At 39.4% G+C, this 27,343-nt stretch overlaps 2 protein-coding genes across 19 annotated transcripts in view; one reads left to right on the top strand and one right to left on the bottom strand.

Moving 5' to 3' along the window:
- Positions 1-25,971, bottom strand: part of ATL1 (atlastin GTPase 1) — an 82,973-nt gene extending 57,002 nt beyond the window's left edge. For all 6 annotated transcript variants that reach the window (XM_081511298.1, XM_081511299.1, XM_081511300.1 and 3 more), the window contains exons 1-2: positions 25,666-25,971; positions 15,672-15,841 (exon numbers count right to left, since the gene is read on the bottom strand). In XM_081511298.1, the coding sequence (XP_081367424.1) occupies positions 15,672-15,705 (34 nt within the window). In that variant the 5' untranslated portion in view covers positions 15,706-15,841; positions 25,666-25,971. The remainder of the gene's footprint in view (positions 1-15,671; positions 15,842-25,665) is intronic.
- The window catches only part of MAP4K5 (mitogen-activated protein kinase kinase kinase kinase 5), a 106,292-nt gene continuing 104,867 nt past the window's right edge, over positions 25,919-27,343 (top strand). For 8 of the 13 annotated variants that reach the window (XR_014059888.1, XM_081511296.1, XM_081511294.1 and 5 more), the window contains exons 1-2: positions 25,919-26,163; positions 26,368-26,584. Coding sequence is in view for 11 of the 13 variants with exons in the window: in XM_081511296.1 (XP_081367422.1) it covers positions 26,477-26,584 (108 nt within the window). In the remaining 2 variants the exon portion in view is untranslated. Of the gene's footprint in view, positions 26,585-27,343 lie in introns of all 13 variants that reach the window. The other 5 variants (XM_081511290.1, XM_081511288.1, XM_081511286.1 and 2 more) reach the window with 3 other exon arrangements.

The following is a 27,343-nucleotide window of genomic DNA, read 5'->3' as shown; positions in this document are numbered from 1 at the left end:
CTGTTCTATTTGATGTTTTAAATCAATGGAAGCTGGCCACTCAGCTACTGAATTAAGATATGTTGAAAAGGAACTTCAAAAACTTATAGAGAATAATTATTTCAATATACTGAAAATGCTGTGGGTGTATATTTCTAATTTTAATTGTGAACTCTCTATTTCATCTCTCCAGCAAAAATCAAACCCCGAAAGATGACTAACTCTGAGTATATTGAAGCCTTTATAGAGAAAAGATATAGCACCTGGGAAACTGTCTCTTGGCAACTGAAATTAAAAGGAAATATTACTTCTTCTTAAACTATTAAATCTTTTATAACAGTGGAAGTTGAAGAATGACAGAGAAAATATTTGAATGAGTACCTGAGACTGACTTCCAAAAACATAGCCAGAGGATATTTTTTCAGAAAGGGACAAATGGAGTTGAGGAAACAAAAACAAAATTATTAACTCATAAAATGAATTTCAAGATTGTTTCAGCAAGAGTAGAGATTTAAGTTACAATGAGATGATTACAAATAACAGACCACAAAACACTACTATGCAGATTCTCAAATTGTTCTGCTATTACCAAACCTTTGAGGATGAGGGTTACAAGGAATAATGGAGATCCTGCAACTTCAGAGCTTTGATGAAACAAATTATTTAGCAGGCTGTTTATTTTTACTGAATCCAAAAGCATTCCATGAACAGTAATGTCTCTAGAAGAACACCACCATCGTGATTAGGACACTTTATGTATATATACATATGAAGTATATATACACATATATTTCATATATTCATGTATGTACATGAAAAGACTTCAATCCTAAAGGAAATCAACCCTGAATATTTATTGGAAAGACTGGTGCTGAAGCTGAAGCTTCAATACTTTGACCGCCTGATGTGGAGAACCAATTCATTGGAAAAGACCCTGATGCTGGGAAAGATTGAAGGCAAAAGGAAAAGGGGGTAACAGAGGATGAGATAGTTGGATGGCATCACTGACTCAGTGGACATAAGTTTGAGCAAACTCCAGGAGACAGTGAAGGACAGGGAAGCCTGGCATGCTGCAGTTCATGGGGTTGCAGAGTTGGACATGACTTAGGGACTGAACGACAACAAAAAAGAAGAAAAATGAATGGTTAATAGACATAGGGGAAAAAGTTCAGTCTTCTCAGTAACTGAAGAAATGCTAATTAAAAGGAGAATCTAAAAAATAAAAAGAGATAAACATTTTGCCTTTATAACTTGCAATGGTTAAAAAATATATACACTCAGAATTGAGAACATTAAAAAAACACTAAAAACTATACATACTCTTTAATGAAACAATTCAATTTCTAGGAATTTATCCTAAGGAAATTAACGTCAGGATTGTGCATATTTATCTACACAAAGGTTCATTACAGCATTATTTATTTAACAAAAAATTGGAAACAATCTAAATCTCTAACTCTAGGGTATTGTAAATAAATTATGTCACAGCTATACTCTGCAGAATATGGAGCCATCTGAAAGCATGTTATAGAAAAATCATGAAAAAATATGTTCACAAATTTTAAGGAAAAAAGCAGATGGGAAGTGTTAATTCCAATGAAAGAAAACAAACAAATCTGCATGCTGTTATACTATGTGGTTTCTAAGGAACTGTCTCATCCTTTAATCATCTCTGAGTCAGCTATTTTGAAAATGGGTGGTTACTCCTCCTGCTGAACATCATGTCATGCTCAGGGCTATCTCCACCATTCTAAGCTCTTCTCTATATGGCAGATACTGGAAGTGTTGAAACTATAGTACTACAATTCTTACAATTCCTTCTTAGCTGGATTCTGGTTTAGATTTTGCCCATGAAAGGCACTCACGACATTTGGAGGCAAGAGTGAAGAAGAAACCTTTTACTATCTTTTAACAGAGTGGACAGATATATGAGCAGACAGTACCTATGAGGCTTGCAGCATATGTCAAAGAAACAAAACTGCACAAATTCACACAGATAGTAGCCAACATTTTGAAGGTACTTTGAATAAATATACGCCTGGACCTTTGGAATGAGCATGGAGTATAAGAATATTTGGTCCCATGTGAATGTTCAACAAAGGGCATTTACTGTTAGAGGAGGTTCTCAAAAGTCAGATTTGTCTGACTCATTTTGTGAATGTCAGTCAGCCTCCTACTCCAGCCACTCCTGCTCAGTAGGCCCATAAACTAAATCAGCAAAAGACATATGAAGATCTATATTAATATCAGACAAAATAGCCTTTGGCAAAATGTATTACTCAGGAGAAAGAAGTTCACTATATAAAAATAAAAGGCTCAATTCATCAGGAAGATGTAACAACTCCACATCTGTGTGCACCTAACAACTTAGCTCAAGATCCATAAACAAAGCTTAAGGGAATATTAAGAGAAAATTGACAAATCTACTGTCACGGTTTAAAACATCTTTCATAATTTTAAAGTACCTATCAGATATTAGTATCTGGTAGATCAAGCAGTCCAGAAATCAGTTAAGAGTTTGAAAGATACAAACAATACATTTAACAGGCCTGAGCTAATGAACATACATAGCACACTGCATCAAAAATTAGTAAACAAAAAGTGCTATTCAAACTTACAAGGAATATTTCTAAAAATTAAACATGTAGTAGGACAAAAAACAAGTTTCAACAAAGTTCACAACCAGCTATTCTATGAACCTGAAATGCCCAATATTGCAGGCACTAGTCACATATAACTGTTTAAATTAAATTAATTAAAATTAAATAAAACAAAGTGTTTGGTTCTTATTCTCACTGGCCATACTTCAAATGCTCAAAAGACATATATGGCTAGAAGTTACCACATTGGACAGTACAGATATATTTGGCTGGCCAAAAGATCTGTTTGGTTTTTTTCTGTAAGACAGCTCTAGTAGCACTTGTCTTTAACTTCATTCAAGACAATTTTGTTAGACTGTATTATGATAGCAGTCATATCAGTGTGTATTTAAAAAAATCAAAATTGATGAATTTTTGTGTAGCCATTTTAATACTTAAGATGGAAGAAAAAAGCAGCTTTTTCAGCATATCATGCTTTATTGTTACAAGAAAGGTAAAAACAAAACTGAAATGCAAAAAAAGATTTGTGCTGTATATGGAGAAGGTGCTGTGACTGATCAAATATGTCAAAAGTGGTTTGTGAAGTTTTGTGCTGGAGATTTCTCTTCAGATGGGCATCAACAATTTGACAACAAACGAATCAGAATATAAATTGAGAACAATCAATGTTATACCCCTTGGGAGATAGCTGACACACCCAAAATACCCAAATCAAGTGCTGAAAATCATTTGCATCAGCCTGGTTATGTTATGTTCCTCACTTTGATGTTTGGGTTCCACATGAGTTAAGCAAAAACCTTCTTGACCATATTGCCTCATGTAATTCTCTACTAAAACATAATGAAAACTTCTGTTTTTAAAATGTGACATGCAATGAAAAGTGGATACTGAAAAATCATGTGGAATGGAAGAGATTATGGGGCAAGTGAAATGAACCACCACCAACCACAGAAAAGGCCACTCTTCATCCAAAGGTGATGTTGTGTATATGGTGGAATTGGAAGGGAGTCCTCTATTATGAGCTCTTTACTGTTGTTGTTCAGTTGCCAAGTCACGTCTGACTCTTTGCGACCCCATGGACTGCAGTACACCAAGCTTCCCTGTCCCTCACCATCTCCTGGAGTTTGCCCAAGTTCATGTCCATTGCATCAGTGATGCCATCCAACTATCTCATCCTCTGTCACCCTCTTCTCCTTCTGCCTTCAATCTTTCCTAGAAACCAGGTCTTTTCCAATAAGTCAAGTGTTTGCATCAGGTGGCCAAAGTACTGGAGCTTCAGCTCCAGTCCTTCCACTGAGTATTCAGGGTTGATTTCCTTTAAGACTGACTGGTCTCTTCTCAGGACTCACAAGAGTCTTCTCCAGCACCAAAGTTTGAAAGCATCAATGCTTTGGCACTCTGCCTTCTTTATGGTCCAGCTCTCCCAACCATACATGACTATTGGAAAGACCATAGTCTTGACTATACGGACCTTTTGGAAAACCAAAAGATTAATTCCAACAAGGACTGAGCTCATTTAGATCCACTGAAAGCAGCACTCGACAAAAAGTATCTGCAATTAGTCAACAGAAAACACATAATCTTCCATCAGGATAATGTAAGATCACACATTTCTTTGATGACCAGGCAAAAACTGTTATAGCTTGGCTGGGAAGTTCTGATTCATCCACCATATTCATCAGGCATTGCACCTGTGGATGTCCATTTATTTTGGTCTTTACAAAATTCTCTTTGAGGAAAAAAGTTCAATTCCCTGGAAGACTGTAAAAATCACCTAGATTGGTTCTTTGCTCAAAAAGATAAAAAGTTTTGGCAAGAGAGAATTATGAAGTTGCCTGAAAAATGGCAGAAGGCAGTGAAACAAAACTTCAATAAAGTTCTTGGTGAAAATGAAAAATTTGTCTTTTATTTTTACTTTAAAACTGAAGGAACTTTTGGGCCAACCCAATAGAATGTTTCTATCACCATAGAAAGTGGTGCTACTGTACAACATATACTCTGACTAGAATAAAATTAAGTTTGAAATTAATAACAAAAATGTACTTTCTATATATTCATAGGTAAAGAAAGAAATCACTGTGAACATTTAAAATACTTCAAACTGATTGAGAATGAATCTACTGTATATCAATACATGTAGGATACAGCAAAATTTATATTTAGAGAAAATCTATAGCCCTAAATGCATATATTAGAAAAAGAAGACAAACTCAAAATAAATGAGCTTAGTATTCAACTTGTTAAGCTAAAAAGAGAATACAAAATGAAATCAAAGAAAGTACAAGAAGGAATTGAGAGAGATGCACAAAAACTAGGTAAATATAAAAAGAAAAAAAGGAGAGATTAACAACAAAAAATACAATGAGGAAGATAACAGATTAAAATTAAGCAGGGAAAAGAACAGAGAATTAAAAACAATCTCATGCCAAGTTGCCAAAATGGACAGATTACAAGAAAAATGTAAATTATTAAATCTGACTCAAGAACAAACAGAAAGTTTTATTTGTTCTACACCCAATAAGAAGTTGAATCAATAGTTCAAAATCATACTATAAAGAAGACAGCAGGTCCAGATGGTTTAATAGATTGGTTTTCCTAAACTGGATCATTCTAATCTCACACAGGCTTTCCTGGTGGCTTAGTCTGTAAAGAATCTGCCTGCAATACAGAAGACCAGGGTTCAATCTCTGGATCAGGAAGATCCTGTGGAGAAAGAAATGGCAATCAACTCCACTATTCTTGCCAGGGAAATCCCATGGACAAGAGGAGGCTTGCAGGCTACAGTCCGTGGGGTTGCAAGAGTTGGACACAACTTAGCGACTAAACCCCCACCCTAAACCACCAATCTCATATAAATGCTTCCAGAGAATCAAAAAGAAAAGAAAAAAATTTCCCCCTCTCATTTTATAAAGTTACTATAACCTTGATATCAAAGCAGACAAGGAAAGAATAAAAAAAGAAAATTAGTTGTAAACATGTTTGGAAATACCATTAAAAGATTAGCAAATCCAGCAATGTATTTTAAAAAGTGATACAATATGCCTAGCTTGGGTTTATTCCAGGAATGCAAGATCAGTTCAACAAAGAAGATCTTTTAATATAATTAAACATATTAAAAAATTAAAGAATAAAAGTCATATGATTATCTCACTAATTACAGCAAAGTAGTGATTATAATTCAATATCCAGTGATGATTTCTTAAAAATATTCCTTAGGAATAAAGGAGAACATTCTTAATCTGATTAAGACAAGAAAAATACTTAAAAGACAAAGATTAAAAAGGAATGAATGATGCAATAATGACTGAAAATGATAGGTTTTTTATGTACAAAATCCTAAAAAATCAAAAGGCAATTTAGTTGAACTAATATAAAAGTTTAGCAAGATTGCTAGATATAAGATGAATATGTAAAGATCAATTTCATTTTATATAATATTAATAGCCATATATATATACATACATATACATATAATTGATACATTTTATCAACACAGGTTTGAACTGTGCAGGTCTACTTTTACATGGATTTTTTCAATGAGTACACAGTTGGCTCGCCATACTGGGAAGTTCTGCATCCATGGATTCAACCAACCGCGAATCACGTGCTATGTTTACAATTCAAGGTTGGCTGACTGTGTCTAAGCAGAACCCACAAATATGAAAGGCAAACTATGGGACTTGAGCATCTGTGGATTTTGGCTTCTGCAGAAGCTCCTGGAACCAGTCCCCCACAGATACTGAGTGATGATTATAATAGGAAAATTCATAATGACAAAAAATAAAAGAATAAAACTATAATAACAAATGACAGGCGAGCCCTTCAAGGAAAGTTTTAAAACTACTGCAATACATCAAGAAACAAAAGTTAAATAAATGAAGAACTATGCCATGGATGGGAATATTTAATATAGTAAAAAATCTTGACTCTATCAAATTAATCTACAATTGGATGCAATTTTAATGTAAAAAACTCCAATGGGGCTTTCCAAAGAACTTGAAAACCAAAAGCTAAAAATAAAGAACAAAAAGTGTTATAAGACATATAGAAACCAAATAGCAAAATGATAGAAGTAAATCCATCCTTATCAGTTCAGTTCAGTTCAGTTGCTCAGTTGTGTCTGACTCTTGGCGACCTCATGAACCGTAGCACGTCAGGCCTCCTTGTCCACCACCAACTTCGGAATTTACCCAAACTCATGTCCATTGAGTCAGTGATGCCGTCTAACCATCTCATCTTCTGTCGTCCCTTTCTCCTCCGCCTTCAAACTTTCCCAATATCAGGGTCTTTTCAAATGAGTCAGCTCTTCGCATCAGGTGGCCAAAGTATTGGAGTTTCAGCTTCAATATCAGTCCTTCCAATGAACATCCAGGACTGATCTCCTTTAGGATGGACTGGTTGGATCTTCTTGCAGAGAAGAGTCTCTCAAGAGTCTTCTCCAACACAGTTCAAAAGCATCAATTCTTCGGTGCTCAGCTTTCTTTATAGTCCAACTCTCACATCCATACACGACTACTGGAAAAACATTGCCTTGACTAGACGGACATTTGGTGACAAAGTAATGTCTCTGCTTTTTAATATGCTATCAAGGTTGGTGATAACTTTCCTTCCAAGGAGTAAGCGTCTTTCAATTTCATGGCTGCAATCACCATCTGCAGTGATTTTGGAGCCCCCAAAAATAAAGTCAGCCACTGTTTCCCCATCTACTTGCCATGAAGTGGTGGGACCAGATGCCATGATATTAGTTTTCTGAATGTTGAGCTTTAAGCCAACTTTTTCACTCTCCTTTTCACTTTCATCAAGAGACTCTTTAGTTCTTCTTCACTTTCTGCCATAAGGGTGGTGTCATCTGCTTATCTGAGGTTATTGATATTTCTCCCACAATCTTGATCCCAGCTTGGGCTTCATCCAGCCCAGCATTTCTCATGATGTACTCTGCATATAAGTTAAATAAGCAGGGTGACAATATACAGCCTTGACGGACTCCTTTTCCTATTTGGAACCAGTCTGTTGTTTCATGTCCAGTTCTAACTGTTGCTTCCTGACCTGCATACAGGTTTCTTGAGAGGCAGGTCAGGTGGTCTGGTATTCCCATTTCTTTCAGAATTTTCCACAGTTAATTGTGATCCACACAGTCAAAGGCTTTGGCAGTCAATAAAGCAGAAATCGATGTTTTTCTGGAACTCTCTTGCTTTTTTGATGATCCAGCAGATGTTGGCAATTTGATCTCTGGTTCCTCTGCCTTTTCTAAAACCAGCTTGAACATCTGGAAGTTCACGGTTCACGTATTGCTGAAGCCTGGCTTGGAGAATTTTGAACATTACTTTACTAGCGTGTGAGATGAGTGCAATTGTGAGGTAGTTTGAGCATTCTTTGGCATTGCCTTTTTTTGAGATTGGAATGAAAACTGACCTTTTCCAGTTCTGTGGCCACTGCTGAGTTTTCCAAATTTGCTGACATATTGAATGCAGCACTTTCACAGCATCATCCTTCAGGATTTGAAAGAGCTCAACTGGAATTCCATCACCTCCACTAGCTTTGTTCATAGTGATACTTCCTAAGGCCCACTTGACTTCAGGCTCTAGGTGAGTGATCACACCATCGTGATTATCTGGGTCGTGAAGATCTTTTTTGTATAGTTCTTCTGCGTATTCTTGCCACCTCTTCTTAATATCTTCTGCTTCTGTTAGGTCCATACCATTTCTGTCCTTTATTGAGCCCATCTTTGCATGAAATATTCCCTTGGTATCTCTAATTTTCTTGAAGAGTTCTCTAGTTTTTCCTATTCTATTGTTTCCCTCTATTTCTTTGCACCGATCACTGAGGAAGGCTTTCTTATCTCTCCTTGCTATTCTTTGGAACTCTGCATTCAAATGGGTATATCTTTCCTTTTCTCCTTTGCTTCTCTTCTTTTCACAGCTATTTGTAAGGCCTCTTCAGACAACCATTTTGCTTTTTTGCATTTCTTTCTCTTGGGGATGGTCTTGATCCCTGTCTCCTGTACTATGTCACAAACCTCCATCCATAGTTCATCAGGCACTCTATCATATCTAGTTCCTTAAATCTATTTCTCACTTCCACTGTATAATCATAGGGATTTGATTTAGGTCATACCTGAATGGTCTAGTGGTTTTCCCCACTGTCTTCTTATCAGTAAGTAATGTTAAATATATATGGATTCAGTTCAGTTCAGTTCAGTCTCTCAGTCATGTCTGACTCTTTGCGACCCCATGAACAGCAGCACGCCAGGCCTCCCTGTCCATCACCAACTCCCAGAGTCCACCCAAATCCATGTCCATTGAGTCAGTGATACCATCCAACCATCTCATCCTCTGTCATCCCCTTCTTCTCCTGCACTCTCTAATCAAAAGACAGTGCTATAATGGATTAAAAAACATGATCCAACTCTGCGTTGTCTACAAGAGATTCATTTTAGATCCAAAGACATAGACAGGTTGAAAGTGAAAGGATGGAAAAAGATATTTAATGTTTCCAGTAAGCAAAGGAGAACAGGGGTGACTGTGTTAATATACAGACAAAATAGAGTTTAACTGAAAAAGTTTTAAAGAAACAAAGAACAGTATACATTAATAAAAGGTTCATTACAGTAACAAGATATTACAATTATGAACATGTATACATCTAATAACAGGCCATAAAAATATGTGAAGTGTTAAGCTGGAGATTTCAATACCCCACATTCATAATGGACTGAACAATCAGACAGAAGATAAGCAACGGAAAAGAGAATTTGAACAGCACAGTAAATCCACTAGACCTAACAGACTTATACAGAACATTCTACCGAACAACAGAATAGACATTCTTCTCAAGTACATATAAAGACATTCTCTAGGATAGATCATATGTTAGACCACAAATTAAATCTTGGCAGATTTTTAAAAGATAGATATCATATAAAATATTTTCTCCAATCCACAGTGGAATGAAGTTAGAGATAAGTAACAGAAGTAAAATTAGAAAATTCACAAATCTGTGGAAATTAAACACCCAGTGAATGAAAGGAGAAATAACAAGAGAAATTAGGAATGAAATGCAAATAAAAACCACAATGAGATACCACCTCACACCTATCAGGATGGCTACTACTCAAAAAAACCAGAAAAGAATAAGTGTGGATGAGGATGTAGAGGAAGTAAATCCTTGTGCACTGTTAATGCGAATGTGGTACAGCCATTGTGGAATATAGTACGGTAGTTCCACAAAGAAATTAAAACTATTAACTACTATATGATTCAGCAGTATAGTTCTAGGTATATATCTGAAGAACTGAAAGCAGGGTCTCAAAGAGATATATAAACACCCATGTTCACAATAGCATTATTTACAAATGATAAAATGTGGAAGCAACACAAGTGCTTCCTAACAAATGAATGGATAATCAAAATGTGATATATATAGTCAATGAAATTGAACTGGGGTCTCTTGCATTGCAGGCAGATTCACTACCAGGGAAGTCCCAAATGAAACATTACTCAGTTTTAAAAAGGAAGAAAATTCTGACATGTTACAACATGGATAAAACTTGAGGACACTATGCTAAGTGAAATAACCCAGTCATAAAAAGATAAATACTTGATTCCACTTAGATACTCAGAGTAGTCAAAAATCATAGAGGCAGAAAGCAGAATGGTGGTTGCCAGGAGCTGGGGAGAGAAGGAATGAGGAGTTAGTATTTAATGGATACAGATGTTTTGCAAGATGAAAAGAACTCTGGAGATGGATGGTGGTGGAGGTGGTACAACAACTTAGTACCACTGAACTGTACACTTGAAAATGGTTAAGACGGTAAATTTTATGTTATGTGCATTTTACCACAATTTAAAAAATGAAAGAGAGACATGCAAAAATTTAAAACCAGATGTTATAAGAGAAAATTGTATAACTTTGAGACAGAGAAAGATTTCTTAAAATACAAAGAGCACACACCATAAAGAGGAAAATATTAACTTGACTATTTTTAAATATGAAACTTGTTTACTAAAATATACCATCAAGAAAGCAAAGTCACATCACAAGGTAGCAAAGGACAAATAACCAACAAAGGACTTACATAGAAAAAGGAAGAAAAAGATAACCTGACAAAAGATTGGCAAAGGGCAAACGGGTACAGAGAAGGAAATATTAATGGTTAATAACGGTATGAAAATATACTCACACCTCATTGATAATCAGTAAAACACAGATTCAAACCATAGTGAGATATAATTTCACATCTATTATAATACCAAGTGTGGGGATTATAAGTAAACAAAATACTTGGTGGAAAAAAATATACTCTAAATTTCATTTGTTTTAGGTTCTTAAAAATGTAAAGCTAATATATTATTTAGTGATAGATATGTTATGTATACAAATATATACACAAAATATACATATATATATATAAATTCCTGATATAAAATGATCAGGAAATAGGAAACACCAAATTTATGAAAGTATTTATAAGGAGATATTGCCATTAAGGAGCAGCCAACAGGTAGTGTTAAAATACTGATAAAGTTGTATTTTTTCAGCTTGGGAGAGGTGATTCACTGTTATACTTTTTAAAATTGAACATCTATGTTTCATTTTTATTTTTTATATACAGATATTTTAATAGAATAATTTTTATGTAAAAGAGCCTCCAAATTTTAAAATATCCAACCATTTTTTTTTTTACTAAAATGTCTCACAATCTTTTCCTGATGATCACAGGTTATACTTACAGTCTAGTCACTGGTTTCTGAAGATAAAGGCTGCAGAGTTTGAAATGGAGCAAAGATATAATCCAAGAGCCATCAAGACAAGATAAGCAGATATAAAGTATAATATACATATTAAAAAGTATATAATATACTTTTATATATAAAAAGTAAACTCTCTCTATATAAACATATATGAAAAAAGATATAGGGAAAGCAAATTAAGTCAGAATAATGTGTAGGGGAGAATGTGTACGAGAAGAACATGCATGATCCAATAGAAATTTTATTTTGTTTCAGGAGGAACAAGTATATAGAAAATGAGGTAAGTACACAGAGACAGTCTCATCTCAAGGAAAATAGAATACAGCCAATTGGAAAAGAAAGATCTGAAAATTATTATAATCAAGATTTTTCTTTAACCTTTTCTTAAATAACAAAAACCTAAAAATTAATTTTCTACAAATAGACATTTCCTATGCTTAATGTATGGAGAAGAAAATGGCAACCCACTCCAGTATTCTTGCCTAGAGAATCCCATGGACAGAGGAGCCTGGCAAGCTGCAGTCCATGAAGTTGCAAAGAGTTGGACACGACTTCGCGACTACACCACCACCAACATACTTAATGTGAGGCTGAGTTTATTTAAAGAGGCAGGAAAAGCTTACACTAGCTGACACTTCAGTGCAAATATTCTTCTTCTAAAGTAATATTGCACTGACAGTTTGTTACAATACAGAAAACTCAAATTTCCATGTAGCATCCCAAGTCTTTAAGCAGTTGTAATTAACAAAAACAAATAAACAATGAAAATACTTCTGTTTTATCTCTGAGAGTACTTAAACTCTAAGCCCAACCGAAAGACTGCTTTCTGGGCTACTGTTTCTGATATTCATCTGTCTCCTTTATCTTCCACACTAGCATATTCTTTGCCTTCTTTTCTAGTTCAGGGAGATCAAGTTTATAGAGCACTGATTTCTTATACTAGCTTAAGCCTACACAGGTTTATTGTGGCACCTACTGGCATTCTATTTTAACTCCTTGTCTTTATCACACCGAGCAGGTAAAGAAACAACCCAGAATTTAATTCCTAGATCTGTAACATAAATATCGAACCTCTGGTAAGTTATGCTCTCTGAATCTCAGATTCCTTATATCAAAATAAGGATAATAATGCCTATGTTTTACGAATTGACTTTTAAATGCTTAAATTTATAGCAACTTCTAGTTCAGTATAGATTCCGGTTCAGGTGGTGGGATTCTCAGTTTTGGAAGCACAGACTTGCTTTCCTTATATGTATGGGTATGATCCTCAAACACCACCCAACTCTGGGTGTCAGCAGAGATGTGTTTCTGTTTTCTAGCCTCCATGACTCTTATAAGGACCTAACAGGTCTCTGATCACTCAGACAAAAATAATATCTGTTACTGGTTCGACAGGGTCCTTATCTGAATTTTAGGTCCCCTGTACACATTTTGCAAGTATCACTCTTATACTTTTCTTGGAAATCCTATATTTTACAATTCTGGATAGTTGACCTTTCCCCTCTGCCCCATGATTTCTAATTTGTCTGAAAAATATGTATTTAGCTAGATGATAAGATCAGTTTACTGTCTTCTTTTCTAAACTATCACCTGTGTTTTTTTTCTCATCAGAGACCTCTGCCTTCTATGAGGGCCTGTCTTCCCTATTGCCTTCACACCATGCACCATTATACATAAAAACATTCCAAAGCATTATGATATAGAATATATAAAACAACTCTAGGTTCTAATCTCAGTTTTTAAACATACTAAATATTATATGACTTTCATCAAGTTATTTAACCTACCTAAGACTCAGTTTTTTAATCTGTAAACAGGGACTATGTCTTGACAACTTAAGAGGCTAAAGATCAAATATAGTGATGCAGATGAATGTGTCTTGAAAACTACAATTCTATACAATGCAGAAAATATCCATTCAGCAAAATACTGGTAATGACAAAAGGATCCAAAGTCAAACTGCCAGAGTTGGAGTCCTAGCTCTATTATTTGCCTTTTAATATGTAAATGAGGATTATAATACCTACTTCATGTGATATTAGCTCAGTGATGTTAGTTATTATTATTAAATGCCTATTATGTTAGGCATTGTACTAGATGCTGGTGATAAAACGGAATCAAGGCAGACGTGGCTAACATATTTGCCAAAAACTTATATCTCCTACTCCATATGCTACATTTTCTAAGTCATGCCATGTACACTTTACAGCAAAGAAATACCTGAATAGTAAAGCATTTCCACATAGCATAAAGATAAGAGTCCACAATTTCACTATCTCTTTTTGTGAAATTTCCGGTGAACACACAGTGACTATGGTATTTCTTTTTTAGTTCATCACTTGACTCAACAAAACTCTTCAGATGACTTCTGGATAAACTGTCTGGAATACATTTCAATCAAAAGTAAATAGGACAATGTTTCTCAAAGTAACATCCAAGGATGATCTGCTTCTCAATAACCTAAAATGCTAATTAAAAGGCAGATTCCTAGACCTTATTTCAGACACAGATTCAAAAGCTCTGGCTGGAAGATGTGGGAATCTGCATTTCTAATAAGTTCCCAATGTGATTTTTATGCAAATCCCGTTTGAGAACGACATTCCTAAGAAAGAAAAAAACACCATGTGAGAAATTTGTAACCAAAGGAAACACTGAAAAATGATGATCCAAAGTTTCCTGAAGAAGAAAAATTTTAGTCATCAGAATAAATTTTCACCCTGTCTCTTAATAGGGTTGAGTCAAGAGTGTACAGAGATTAAGACCAAAATTGACTTGAACATACACACATTAACTGTGAGTATTCAAGAAATTCCTATTTTGGAGGCCAAGGGAAAGGGAGGAGAAAAGGTATTCTGAAAAAGTTTACCCATATTTCAGAAGAAGCAAACAAAAAGCTGCCATTGCAATAGTCATGGCTACTAAAGCTGGGATTTGGTGATATCAGATATCAGAAAACAGAACCGCTTTCTCTTAAACTCAGACAACTAAAAACAGATATCCCTGCTCCAACTCCCCACATCTACCATAAACCTCTGATAATCTCTCAAATGTAGACTTTGCTTATTTGGGAGTTAAATTGGTCCTGTGACCAATTAGAGGCAAGAGAAAATAGGATCGTTTGATGAAAGATATACAATTTTCATAAAAGATAACCGAAATAACTAATTAAAATATAAATTTATACCTCACAATCTGATGGACAGTTATAGAAGAGCTGTCAGATACACTGAAGAAAGTCAATAAAAGAGCTCTGAACTCCTAGTGGATGTTAACTTTCCAAATAACAATTCAAAGCTAATGAACAAACACTATTCCTCTACCCACTATGCCACAGTGGTCTGATGTCTGCTCTGGTGCTGATAATAAAATGCCCGAAGATGGCAGTGAGTTTGGCACTGTGACTGGAAGAGCCCAAAGAGGAAAAAGAAGCCCAACCTGCCCACAGCTACGGAGTCTGGAGCAGCAGAGAGGGCGGGGCTGCGATTTCCCCTGAATCACTGCACTCTCTCTTCGCCTGCGTGAGCGCCGCCCACCCACTCGCAGCAGCTTGAACCCCCTGGGCCTAGTCTCTCCTTCCCCCTCCCCTCGGCCTGGTGCTGAATCATGAGCCCGATATCTCCAAAAGGTAAAACCTAAGAACAATGCCACCCTTAGCGCTGGCCTAAATGGGGCATCAGGTTGGGGTGGGGCAGAAGGCTGGAAACCACAACTTTGCCCCCCTTTCTCCCAAATTCCCCACCCAACCCCCGGATGAAAAGGAGTGCTGCGGTGCTATGAGATTCCCAAGCGGCGCCCCTTCTCCCGCCGCGTTGCTCGCGTCTGCAACGCCCCAACCTGGTCCCGGCGCGCTCCGCCTCATTGTTCCAAAGCTGCCCACCCGCCAGGAGTCCAAGCCCTGCAAGGCCAGCGAGTTAGCAGCTCGTGGGGAAGGGGTGGGGGCTCTCCACTCCACGCCCCTCACCACAGTCCCCTGTCCGGCCTCACCCCTTCCTGCCAACCTCTTTTAGCTAAAGCCAAACCATCGAGTACCCCAGAGGCGACCGGGTGGGTGCTGTCCAAATGCTGGGAGGAGGATGGGGGGTGGGGGTGGGGGAAAGGCTGGAGTCTGCGGCCTGCGTGTAGCTGCAGTCTTCGCCCCTTCGCCCCACAGCGAGAGAGATGCTGCTTCCATGGGTACCGCTTGGCCACGGTTCCTCCCGCCCAACAGGGAGCCGCTCGGCTGTGGCCATCTCCCAGCCCTAGACGCTGGCACCGAGCAGCCCTCGGCCCTCCTCGTTTCCAGAAGCCGAAAGCGGAGGGCCAGCCCCTGTGCAGGCTGCAAAAGTCACCATATGCTACTCACCCCAGCTGTTTCTGTCCTTGCGGTTCTTGGCCATGGTGGTCCGGGGACTGGTGGCGGTGAGGCGCTGTCAGTGCTCTCGCTCCTCTCCCGGCTGCAGGTTGCTGGCGGTGGGAGGCTCTGTGCCCTCGCTGGGCGCAGTTCCCTCAGACTCTGAGGAGGTTGCTGTGGCGCTGGTGGGAAGGAGTGGGGAGGAAAAGGGAGGAGAAAGCGGATGAACCAAGCTCAGCATCACAAGCAGGAGTTCACACAAAAACCAGCGTCACACCCTCCCTACCTTGGCCCACCCCCAGGGCCTGAAGACAGTGACAGACGATGTACTGCAACATTTTCGATGGAAAACACATACAAATAAACAGCACCCCATTATACACTCTCAAAGAACTTAACAGCATTATACAGTCAGAAATACACAGACCAAGATACTGCATGATTCTGCATGTTCAAATACCTGTTTTCTCAACCAGTTACATATGAGTAGAAATATGCTGGCAACATTTACATAGCTTAAAAATTAAAATAATCTGCATTTATCTATCAGGCACCATTTCCTCCCTAATTTAAAGGCAAGGTCACGATAGTAAGTAGGGTATCATGCATTTTTGTACCAGTATACTGAACAGGCCTGTCTTTTAAAATTCTGATAGCATACTTAGATTAAGAAGATCAAGACTTGGAGAAGGAAATGGCAACCCACTCCAGTATTCTTGCCTGGAAAATTCCATGGACAGAGGAGCCTGGCAGGCTACAGTCCATGGAGTCACCAGGAGTCAGACATGATTTAGCAACTAAACCACCATGTTAAAACCTCTCAAGTTGGACTTCCCTGGCAGTCTGGTGGTTAAGATCCATGCCTGCAATGCAGGGAGTACAGGTTCAATCCTTGGTTAGGGAACAAAGATCCCACATGCTGCACAATGCAGCCAAAAAAAAAAAAAAAAAACTAAAAAAAAAAGATCAAGACAAGTAAAAGCTGGAGATTTATCATAATCTGTAGCCAACTCCATGTCTAACGGGCAAAATTTCCACTCAATTTACAGAGCTATCATATGGACTTACATTGACAAATATTCTAAGTCATACATCATATTATGGAAGAGCCTTGGCAATAAAGTTGCAAACAATTTTGAATAGAAAACAAAAGGCAATAAATACTTTAAAAAATATTCTCAATCACTCTCTTTTCACAAGTTCCTTCCTCTTTACCTATCAATTTAATTTTCAGCGTCCTAGAAACACTGTTCCTTCATGCTACCTGACCCTCAAGATACTGTCATCCCATTCCTCACCTCCTCACTCATTTTTCTCCTGAATTCAGCTGTTGACCATACTCTACACAGATCAGTTCTGCCTGGGAGATTACTGCTAGCTTCTTAATTATCAGATCCTAGATCTGTTTATTCCTTCATTATAAGCAACTCTTCACTGTGTTCCCTCAATGTAATTTACTATATGATGGTTTCAGATAGGATCTCCATCCATGCTATTGATTCTCAAATCTATTCGTCTAGTCTTAAGCTTTCTTGAAGAAAGAAAATCATCATTCCAGGGCTGAGTCTGTAACTGCCTAAGGTCATCTTCACTTTGTTTTCCTACTGACACTTCAAAATCAATATGTCAAAAACAAAACTCTCTCACTCACCATTGCCAAATTATGCAATCCTATTTCAGTTAATTGTTCTATGACCTCAGAACACTGTAAACCAAGTTTACATCATGGTTTTAAAAGGGACCGTCTTCAATAGAGTTGCATTCCATAAACACTAATGAGACAATATAGGGTGATAGAAATTATTTCACCCTGTACCTACAAACCAAATTCATTAAACAAAAACAAGCATGTTCTGCTTTTCTTATATTTATTATAATTCTCAGCTCACATTCCAGCCTGATAGTCCCTTTCAGGTGAATCCCATTAAAAAGGAGTACAGTAGGGACTTCCCTGGTGGTCCAGTGGCTATGACTCTGCACTCCCAATGCAGGGGGCCTGGTTCCATCCCTGGTCAGGGAACTAGATCCCATATGCCACAACTGAAAGATCCCGAGTGCTGCAACTGAGACTCAGCACAGCCAAACCTGTAAGTATTTTTAAAAAACCAAAACAACAAAAGAGTACAGTAGATTCTACCCACAAAAGTTATACATACAATTCAACATCTATTCCTAATTGAAGAAGGGGTTTATTTTTAAAAAATACCTTTTTTTCTGTTGTTAATAAGTAATCTGTGAGATAATAACTTGAGATTGTGTGAATGTCTTGGCCAAGAACTTTGTATTCAATGGTTTTTAGCATCCACTGACATCCTTGCCTGAATCAACTTCAGATTTTAAAACGCCATTTCTTCTACATTTTATGTTTAATAGCTGGCATTTCCTCTCCCACCTTTGTTTGTTAAGTACCTCTATCCACTTCACGGATTCATGAAATCTAAAGAAAAACTTTATTGTATTATTTACCATCATTATTCTCTGTAACGCTCAAATTGCCCTAAATTTGACCAATGGTAGCCCCTTCAAGTTAACATCTGCGTCCTTGTAACATGTCCTATTTGTCTTTCATCATTTCCCTTGTTTTCTGGCACAAGAAAATGTTTCAAGTTTCCCTGGTATTTTTCCTGCCTCAGAACTAGTTCCTCCAAGAAACTCTGGCTGCTTTTAATGAGAAAAGGAATTTAGAAACCAAGATCTGAGTGCTAGATGTGCTCACTGCTAGCTGGAATTGCACTGTTTCTAGACTCTTTCAGTGGACATTGTTAGAACATGTTTATTTTTCAAAACTGTTAAGTTTAATCTACTCTAAAGAAATACCTCCAACAGTATGAAAATACATACAATTTATTGAAGCATTTTTTTGTTATTGTAATATATTGAAAATAACCTAAATGCCCATATATAGGAGAGTATGAGTGATACTAGTTGCTCAGTCGTTTCTGACTCTGCGACTCCATGGACTGCAGCCTGCCAGGCTCCTTTGTCTGTGGAGTTCTCCAGGCAAGAATACTGGAGTGCATTGCCATTTCCTTCGCAGAATGGAAAACTATGCAGCTATAGGAAAGAATACGGGGGCTTCCCTAGTGTTCCAGTGGTTAGGAATTCACCTGCCAAAGCAGGGGACACAGGTTTAATCCCTGGTCCAGGAAGATCCCACAAGCTTTGGTGCAATTAGGCCCCAGCACCACAACTACTGAGCCCATGAGCCGCAACTACTGAAGCCCACAAGCCTAGAGCCCATGCTCCACAACGAGAGAAGCCACCGCAATGAGAAGCCCATGCATCACAATGAGAGAGTAGCCCCTGCGTGCTGCAATTAGAGAAAAGCCCATTCACAGAAACAAAGACCCAGTATATCCAAAAATAAATAAATCTTAAAAAAAAAAAACCACAGAAGATCTTTATGAATTGATACATATCAATTTTATGGGAATAGGGTGGAAAGGATTAGGAGGGCTGCTGCTTCTCTAAGTGTAACCTTTTTATGTAGCCAGCACTGTTAGAACCATGGTAATGGTTCATATTCTCCAAAATAAATAAGTAACTAAAATCAATCAAGATATGGGCAGAGGAGTGGAAGGAACTCAAAGTGGAATTACAAACAGTTAAAAAAAAAAAGAAGAACCTAACTATATTACAGCTGAATAACATAACTACACTGAAGCATTTTCTAAACCTGAAGAGCTATAGAAAATAGTATTTTGATTGTATGCTGCAAGACTGAAGACAAAAACTGTACACAAGCATTGTTCTTTAGTTCATAATTTACTTTTCTTCCAGGACATATGTAGGTTAGCAATTCTGAAATTATTTTTGTGTGCTCTAGAATTGAGTAAATACATGGTGTATAATCAGAGCCAGATTTCTTGCTTTTGGAGATGAAGTTATAATAAGGAAAGGGGAAGGAGAACCCTATGGTGTTGAACTGGAATCTAAGGTATTAGTATGATACAGCAAAAATACAAACAACAGAATTTTTAAAAAATGGGCAGAGGATCTAAATAGACATTTCTCCATAGAGGACATACAAATGGCCAAGAAGCACATGAAAAGACAGTTTAACATTTTTAGTCACTGCTAAGTCACCTCAGTCGTGTCCAACTCTGTGCAACCCCATAGGTGGCAGCCCAGCAGGCTCCACCGTCCCTGGGATTCTCCAGGCAAGAACACTGGAGTGGGTTGCCATTTCCTTCTCCCATGCATGAAAGTGAAAAGTGAAAGTGAAATCACTCAGTCGTGTCCAACTCTTAGTGACCCCATGGACTGCAGCCTACCAGGCTCCTCCATCCATGGGATTTTCCAGGCAAGAGTACTGGAGTGGGGTGCCATTGCCTTCTCCTTTTTAGTCACTAGGGAAATGCAAATCAAAATTTAAACAACTGCAATGAGATATCACTTCAGACTGACCAGGATGACTATAATCAGAAAGAAAGACAATAAAAAGTGCTGGTGAAACTGACACTGCTGGTGGGAATATAGCCACTTTGGAAAACCGTTTGGCAGCTTCTCAAAATTTAGAGGTTCCATATGGCCCAGCGATTCCACTCATAGATATATGCCCCCCAACAAATGAAAGTATATGTTCATGCAAAAACTTGCACAGGAATATTCTAAGAGCATTGCTTTTAGTAGCCAAAAGGTAGAATCAACCTAAATGCCAATAACTATCAATGGATAAACAAAATGTGGTATATCCATACAATGGAATATTATTTAGCCAAAAAAAGCTTCCTATTTAATGGAACTGTGACTGGGTTACCTGGGGAAAGTATCTGTCCCTTGGGCATTAGGGCCTTCAGATCCATCACACCCAATGTTTTAGAGTCAAAGTTGTATAGACAAAAATTCTTCAACTGAATTATTAGGAATAATAATAATTCCTAATAATTACTTACTTCTACCCCCTGGTTCCTCAGTACAGTTCAGTCACTCGGTTGGGTTCAACTCTGTGACCCCATGGACTGCAGCACACCAGGCTTCCTTGTCCATTATCACCTCCTGGAGCTTACTGAAACTCATGTCCATCGAGTTTCCATGTCTCTGGTTCCTAGGCGTGTGCATTATGAATTTGGGGTAGATGGCAATATGTATTGGATACTGACTTAAATCCTGTATCATATCCTCATCAGGGTTATCTCTTAGCCAACTGATCCTTCAGCATGACTTTCCTCTGTGGTATCATACTAGATGCTTCTAAGTGATGGGTTTGAGGTAAGATCAGTTAACTTCATGGGCATGACTCCATTGCCATACTTCCCATGAGTTTCCTGTTCAAATTTAATGTTGTTTGTGATACATGATGATGAAATAGTCCATGAATTGTGGTACTAGTAGAAGTTTCCCAAGCAGGGACAGTATGCCTGTATCTGGACTATGTACATATATGACTATAGGTACTGGGTGTTAGCAGATGACTCATAAATTGAACAGGGATGGCAGAATTCCATTGTCAAATGGAAAGGTATATACTGGGGTGGTCTGGGGTGGTCTGAGCTGGTCTGGAAGGCTCGAATAAAGTACATAGACTAACTTTCATTGTACCTGCTCCTACTTTTTTGCCACCTTTTTCTGAACCGTATCTTTGGGTTCAAAAAACATAACACCCAGTACCTAAAGGGTCAGTAAGCCTGTATCTGGACTATGTACGTATATACTATAGGTATGTACATACATACATAGCTACCCCATGAGGACAAATTGCTCTTCCCTCTATAATCAAAAGGATTTGGTTTAATTAAACTGCCACCAGGTGATTGACTGGTCTGTCTAGGGAATAGTACCTTACCAAGGGTCACTGCAGGGCTTCCTCGGTAGCTCAGCTGGTAAAGAATCAGCCTGCAATGCAGGAGACCCCGGTTGGATTCCTGGGTCAGAAAGATCCCCTGGAGAAAGGATAGTCTACCCACTCCAGTATCCGTGGGCTTTCCTGGTGGCTCAGATGGTCAAGAATCCTCCTATAATGTGGGAGACCTGGGTTCGATCCCTGGGTTGGGAAGATCCCCTGGAGGAGGGCATGGAAACCCACTCCAGTATTCTTGCCTGGAGAATCCCCATGGACTGTAGCCCGCCAGGCTCCTCTGTCGATGGCGTTGCAAAGAGTTAGACATGACTGAATGACCAAGCACAGCACAGCAAGGGTCACTGCAAAGGCAAGTGACTCTGCTATAAGAAAGATAAATCTACATAGTGGCAGTAACCTTATTACCCTTGGCAAGTGGAAGTCCATGCCACTGAATTCCCTTTAGCCTCCATTCCTATTGCCACATGACCCCACTGAACTAATACTAGGGTAACTGGGTAGAGGCTGACTGACATTCATAGGACAGATTATCTTTTATATCTGATTATTGGGATGGATGCCCTCTTGTGGGCAGTGAAATGGCTCACAAATATTTTCACAATGTGAGCCAATTTTGATGCTCCATTCATAATATATCTCCCACTGACTTCCTTATTTTTGATCTCTCCAAGTTATTGCCAACTTATTAATTACTCTGCATAAATCAGCACAGAGCCATATCTCAGGCTATCTTTCATTCCTAACACAGAGGACAACCAGATGTTCTATTCAAAATTGTGCCCTCTGGAAAAATTTCTCTTCATCTCTATTTTTCAGGACCACTCCACTGTGAAGCAGGACCATAATTCAGTGGCTCTATGCTTCTAGTTGGTGCTGATATATCATCCGGACAATTAATAAACCAGACCCAAGCTTTTCCTTCTTCTGCTAAATGACCATGAGCCCAAAGATATGGTTCAAAAAACAGTGGCAAAGAAGTACAAGCAGGTACAATGAAAATCAGTCCATGTACTTTATTTGTGCCTTCCAGACCAGCTCAGGCCTCCCCAGTATATACCTTTCCATTGGCAATGGAATTCTGCTGTCCCTATTCAATTTAAGAGTCATCAGATAACACCCAGTATCTAAAGAACAGTTTATAACACAAAATTACTTAGAATCCTGTTGTTGCTACCAAGCCCTGGTAGCAAGCCAAGAGTTGTCGCTCAACTGAGCTGAATACAGGAACCCTGCTATCAATTCTCATATAAACTTTGAAACCACTCTGGGGATCAAGGTTACACATCGGATAATCAATTCAAACTAGATTTAAAAAAAAAGATGTGTGCTGGGTTCCTCAACTCTTTTTAAAACTCCCATCATAATGACTAGATACTGATTCTGAAAGAGACACGTGTTCTACTGGTCTCCAGAACAAAAGAGAATTCTCCTATACTTTGAAAACACAGTTTTGGCCTCAAGAGACAACTGAACCTCATTAGTAACAGAAAGAATATTTTAACTATTTGAAAATACGAATCATAATGATGGCCAATGTCTTCCAATATTTAATTGATTTATAGTTAACGAACCTATAAAGCTCAAGCACATCAAGTTACATTTTGCAACTAGCTTATGTTGGAAGATTCATCAAATTATAATGCTTAAGTCTACATGTTCCATATTAAATTATTGTCCATATGCTCTTTGTGTCACACTTGAGGATTTTACTTAACCATTCTTTCTTCGTTAGTAAATTGTGAAACTTACCTAGGTAGAAGTTAAAAAATTTTATGTCCCCTGATTTTTTTTCCCCTGTATTTTGGCTGTGCTGTGCAGCATGCAGGAACTTAGTTCCCTGACCAGTAACCTAACCTGTGCTTCCTGCAATGGAGGTGCAATGTCTTAACCACTGCACTGCCAGGGAAGTCCCTATGTCTCCCAATTAAAAAAATTCATCCTTGGCTAAAATTGAAACCAGAGGCCAAAGATTATAATTAGCATTCTACTAAAAAACTCTGAAAGAAGGGGAAAACACTAAAAAGCATAGAGAAAACCATAAAAGGTAGGTAACAGTAAAACATGGGAGATATTTACATGTCAGATAGTAAGACCCAAAGAATACATGACAATCATATCAAGTTATATTTATTCTTATTCAATACCCTGGCATTATAAAAATTGGTGGTCTGTAAGAAACTCTTGTATAAGCTACAACTTTTTATTGTTATGTAACCTTCCATTTTGAAACCATGTGCTTAATTGTTCAGGATGTAAAATTAAATTAATGCACTGTATGTTTATTGTATGGAAATTTAATGTGAATTTCTTTACTAACCATGTACTATTTAACACACAAGCTATGACTTCACTGACCTTGATAAAATTAACTAGTATTTAAAAATTTTTAAGTTCTCTTGAAGTTAGTATAAAGCAGATGTTTTTTCCTTGGAACGGTTATGTTACGAGTAAAATAATGATTATGGCAGACATTTCTGAATCACCACATAGAATCTTGACTTTTTCCATACTGTCCACCTCTGTGCCGATGGTGAAAGCGTGTGGCTCTGCCATTACTGGAAACGTAAAGTATCTGCACTCCTGGGTCTTGGTGAAGCCTATGACCTCAAACATTTTATTGCCTAACTCATATCAAACACTGTGTTTCAAGAATAACATGCCTAAAAGACTGTCAGAAAGATATTTGTTTCAAACAGGGAATTCAGAGTTTCCACTTTAGGAAGGCCCATGAGATAAGTTTTCTTAAACTCTTAGTAACAGGAAAAGATGCACCTCTCTCTTGATCAACTGGTTTATTGTGATCTCAAAAACACTATAAAACTTTCTGCTTCAGCCAATTTGCTGTATTGTTCTGGTATCCCATTTTTCCTTTCTTTAACATCATACCTATTTTCTCATTTTTATCTTATGTTATAGTATGCATTTTCTGTATTCTGCCTCAAATTCTCTGAGGAGTAATGCAAGTATAAACAAATCATAGACTAGAGAAAGGATTAATGCTTATAGGGTCAAAGGGGAAAATAAGAATCTATGACAGTAAATAAGTACTAGGATACCAATAGAACATTTGAAAAGATTTTAAGTCATTGAAGCCAAAAGTATTTGCCCACCAAAACAAGTGCCAAGAAGCTTTGAAAGAAGGAACTGTTCTTCAACAATTTTTTCAATGCAGCAAACACACAGGCTTTGTCCATAGAGCATGTAAGTCTGAGCTTACTTATGTTCCCTAAATAAGTGCCCTTTGTGCAGAGAGCACAAGAAAATACATATCTTCCCTGTCCTGTTAAGGTGTGAATTTAATTTCTACATTATGCAATTGATTACAATGACCAACAACAAGCAGTACACTGCCAAGAATGGAATTGAATTGGATATTCAAAGCCACAGGCAACATCCACAACTTGGCTCTTTTGTGATTTTTCAGTCACTAAATGCATTGGCCAAGTATTGGCTGGCTTTTTTGTTCAAACCTTCACGGGGCTCTAGAGATAACTTTGCCAGTATACAAACTGGTAATGTTATTTCTACCTTCAGAACAAGACTAGAACTGAAACTGCAAAACAGCCTGTGAAATATCAGCCCAATTACTTCCTAAACTCCTGTTCCATATTTTGTACATTGTGAAGTATTTTTAAACCTCTTATATTTTGATAACCCTCTTTATAATCCTGTAAGATGCTTTATAAACACTTTCTTGGGTGTCAGATGCAAAACCCTATCCTCTTCAAGCTGCAGGTACGGAGACATTGCCAAATACGATGTCTTTCTTGTCCCGGGTCACATACTGAGGAAGTGGTACAATCAGAACCAGGTTGCGGTCCCTAATTCTGTCTCAGCTTCTGCAAAGCTCCTGACCCAAATAAAGGAGCAATATCAGCGCTGAGACACCGCGTGTGCCCAACTGTGATACTGGCCACTGAGACATCCTAGGAATTCAGACTTTCAGAAATGTCTTGGGAAAACTCATAGAAGACAGGTTGCGCAGGTGTGTAGGGAAGCCTCAAACTGGTACCACTGGGAATGATTTGCAAAACAGGACGGTGCAGTAGGGTGTGCCGCGATTTAGTTAACCTGGCACTTCCCTACCTCCTTCCCTGGCGCCCCACTTGCCAGCTGACTCCTGGCCCAGTGCCCTCAACGCACCTTTTCTAAACTGGGCGGGGGCCGCGTTCCCGTCTCCCTCTACCAGTCACTCTCCAAGTTTACCTGACAAAGCAGGGGGCGGTTTAGCCGAGGCGTGTCTGCTCACGAATGCACCGGGGGCGTCCCTAACACCCGAGGGTGGGGAGCAGAGCCTGGGCCCGGAGGGACGCGCCGGGCGAGGGGGCGCGGCGGCCCGGCCGGGAGAGTGTCGTGTCCCGAGCAGGCCTCAGGGCGGCACTCTGGCCCCGCGGCCGGCGCGCTCGGGCGGGCCGCTGGGCGCCGACCCACGCTGGCCGGGAACGTGTCTCCCGGTGACGCAGCCCCGGGTGGGGAACGTGGTGCGGCGGCGGCGGCGGCGGCGGCGGCGGCGGCGGCGGCGGCGGTGACGGTACGCGCCTCAACCGCCCGCGAGAGGACGTGCGGTGCTGCGGGAGGCGACGGCGGCGGCGGCGGCGCGGGACCTGGAGCGGCCGGCGGGAGCCGGGAAGCAGGACGCAGGCGCGGGCGAGGAAATAGGTCCCAGGCGCGGCGCTCAACAAAGAGCGGGGCCGCCCCCCTGAGGTATCCTGCCGACCCCGAGCGCCGGCGGGCGGGCAGACCCGGTCCGGCAGTTTGCGGGCGGCCTGGGAGGGGGAAGGGCTGCGGCCGGAACGCGGCGGCGGCGCTAGGGACCCTTCCAGGCCGGCTGGTCCGCGGTCCCCGGACGGGCGGAAGGGAAGGGGCTGGGCCGCTCGGGATTGTAGCCTCTGCTTGTCCCTCGTGCAGGCGGAGCTGCGGGCAAAGGCTCCATGTTGGGAAGCGGCGCCGCTTGTCCTCGTTAGCGGGAATCGGGGCGCCGCAGGCAGAGCCGGCGGGGGCCGGGCCCTGAGTGAAGATGGAGGCCCCTCTGCGGCCTGGGGCCGACATCCTGAGGCGGAACCCGCAGCAGGACTACGAGCTCGTTCAGAGGGTCGGCAGCGGCACCTACGGGGACGTCTATAAGGTGAGGCAGGCCGGACTCGTTCCTGCGGTCAGCTGGCTCCCAGAATAGGCCACTTTCTGGGAAGTATGAGGAGGGGGCAGGATGCTTTTATTGTTGCATCTTGGAGATGCCGCAGTCGTGGTTCCGTGTACTCGGTTTCAGGGCACCTTCTATTCACTGCTTGCTCTAATCGCTCCAACAAGCAGAACTAATCACACCTTTGCAAACTAGTTGTACTTTTTTGTGGTATAAAGGCTTTTTCATACTTATGTATGGTATCCAGGGGAGTTCGAATCTGCTTACGGAGTTGCACTTGAAAATGTTCTTGTCTTAACATGGAAAAATGCTTCCTGGAAGTCGGGAGACCAGAAAGTATATTGACATTCCGACATTTGCATAAGAAAACTTTTTGATGGATAATCGTGGTTTATGAAGTACTGTGAAATCCCTCCTCTCAGTTTTATTTGTAAGCAGTCTAAAAAGTGGCTTGGGCACAAACATTATCATATGTAGAACAATGCTTTTCCCTGCAGAAGTTTCATTATTTGTATCTGGTGATTTCTTTTTCTACTTTAGCAGTTCCTCTCTTTGGAATTTATAACATCCCATGACCAAGAGTGGTTAAGAGCTGCTGTCTTTTTAATTGTACTTGTTTGCTTTGTTTGGAACGAAAGATGAGGATGTTACTCTCAATTTGATATTTGAAAAAACATACAGAAAAGCAACCCCAGTTCCCTAAGTTCACTGAGTTCTTGAAGGATCAAGATGAAAGAGATTGTT

Source organism: Giraffa tippelskirchi, chromosome 7 (assembly GCF_054371585.1).
Source record: "Giraffa tippelskirchi isolate mGirTip1 chromosome 7, T2T-mGirTip1v1.2.pri, whole genome shotgun sequence".
Lineage (NCBI taxonomy): Eukaryota > Metazoa > Chordata > Mammalia > Artiodactyla > Giraffidae > Giraffa > Giraffa tippelskirchi.
The sequence above is the reverse complement of the archived record's forward strand: the minus strand, read 5'-3'. Positions and strand labels throughout refer to the sequence as shown.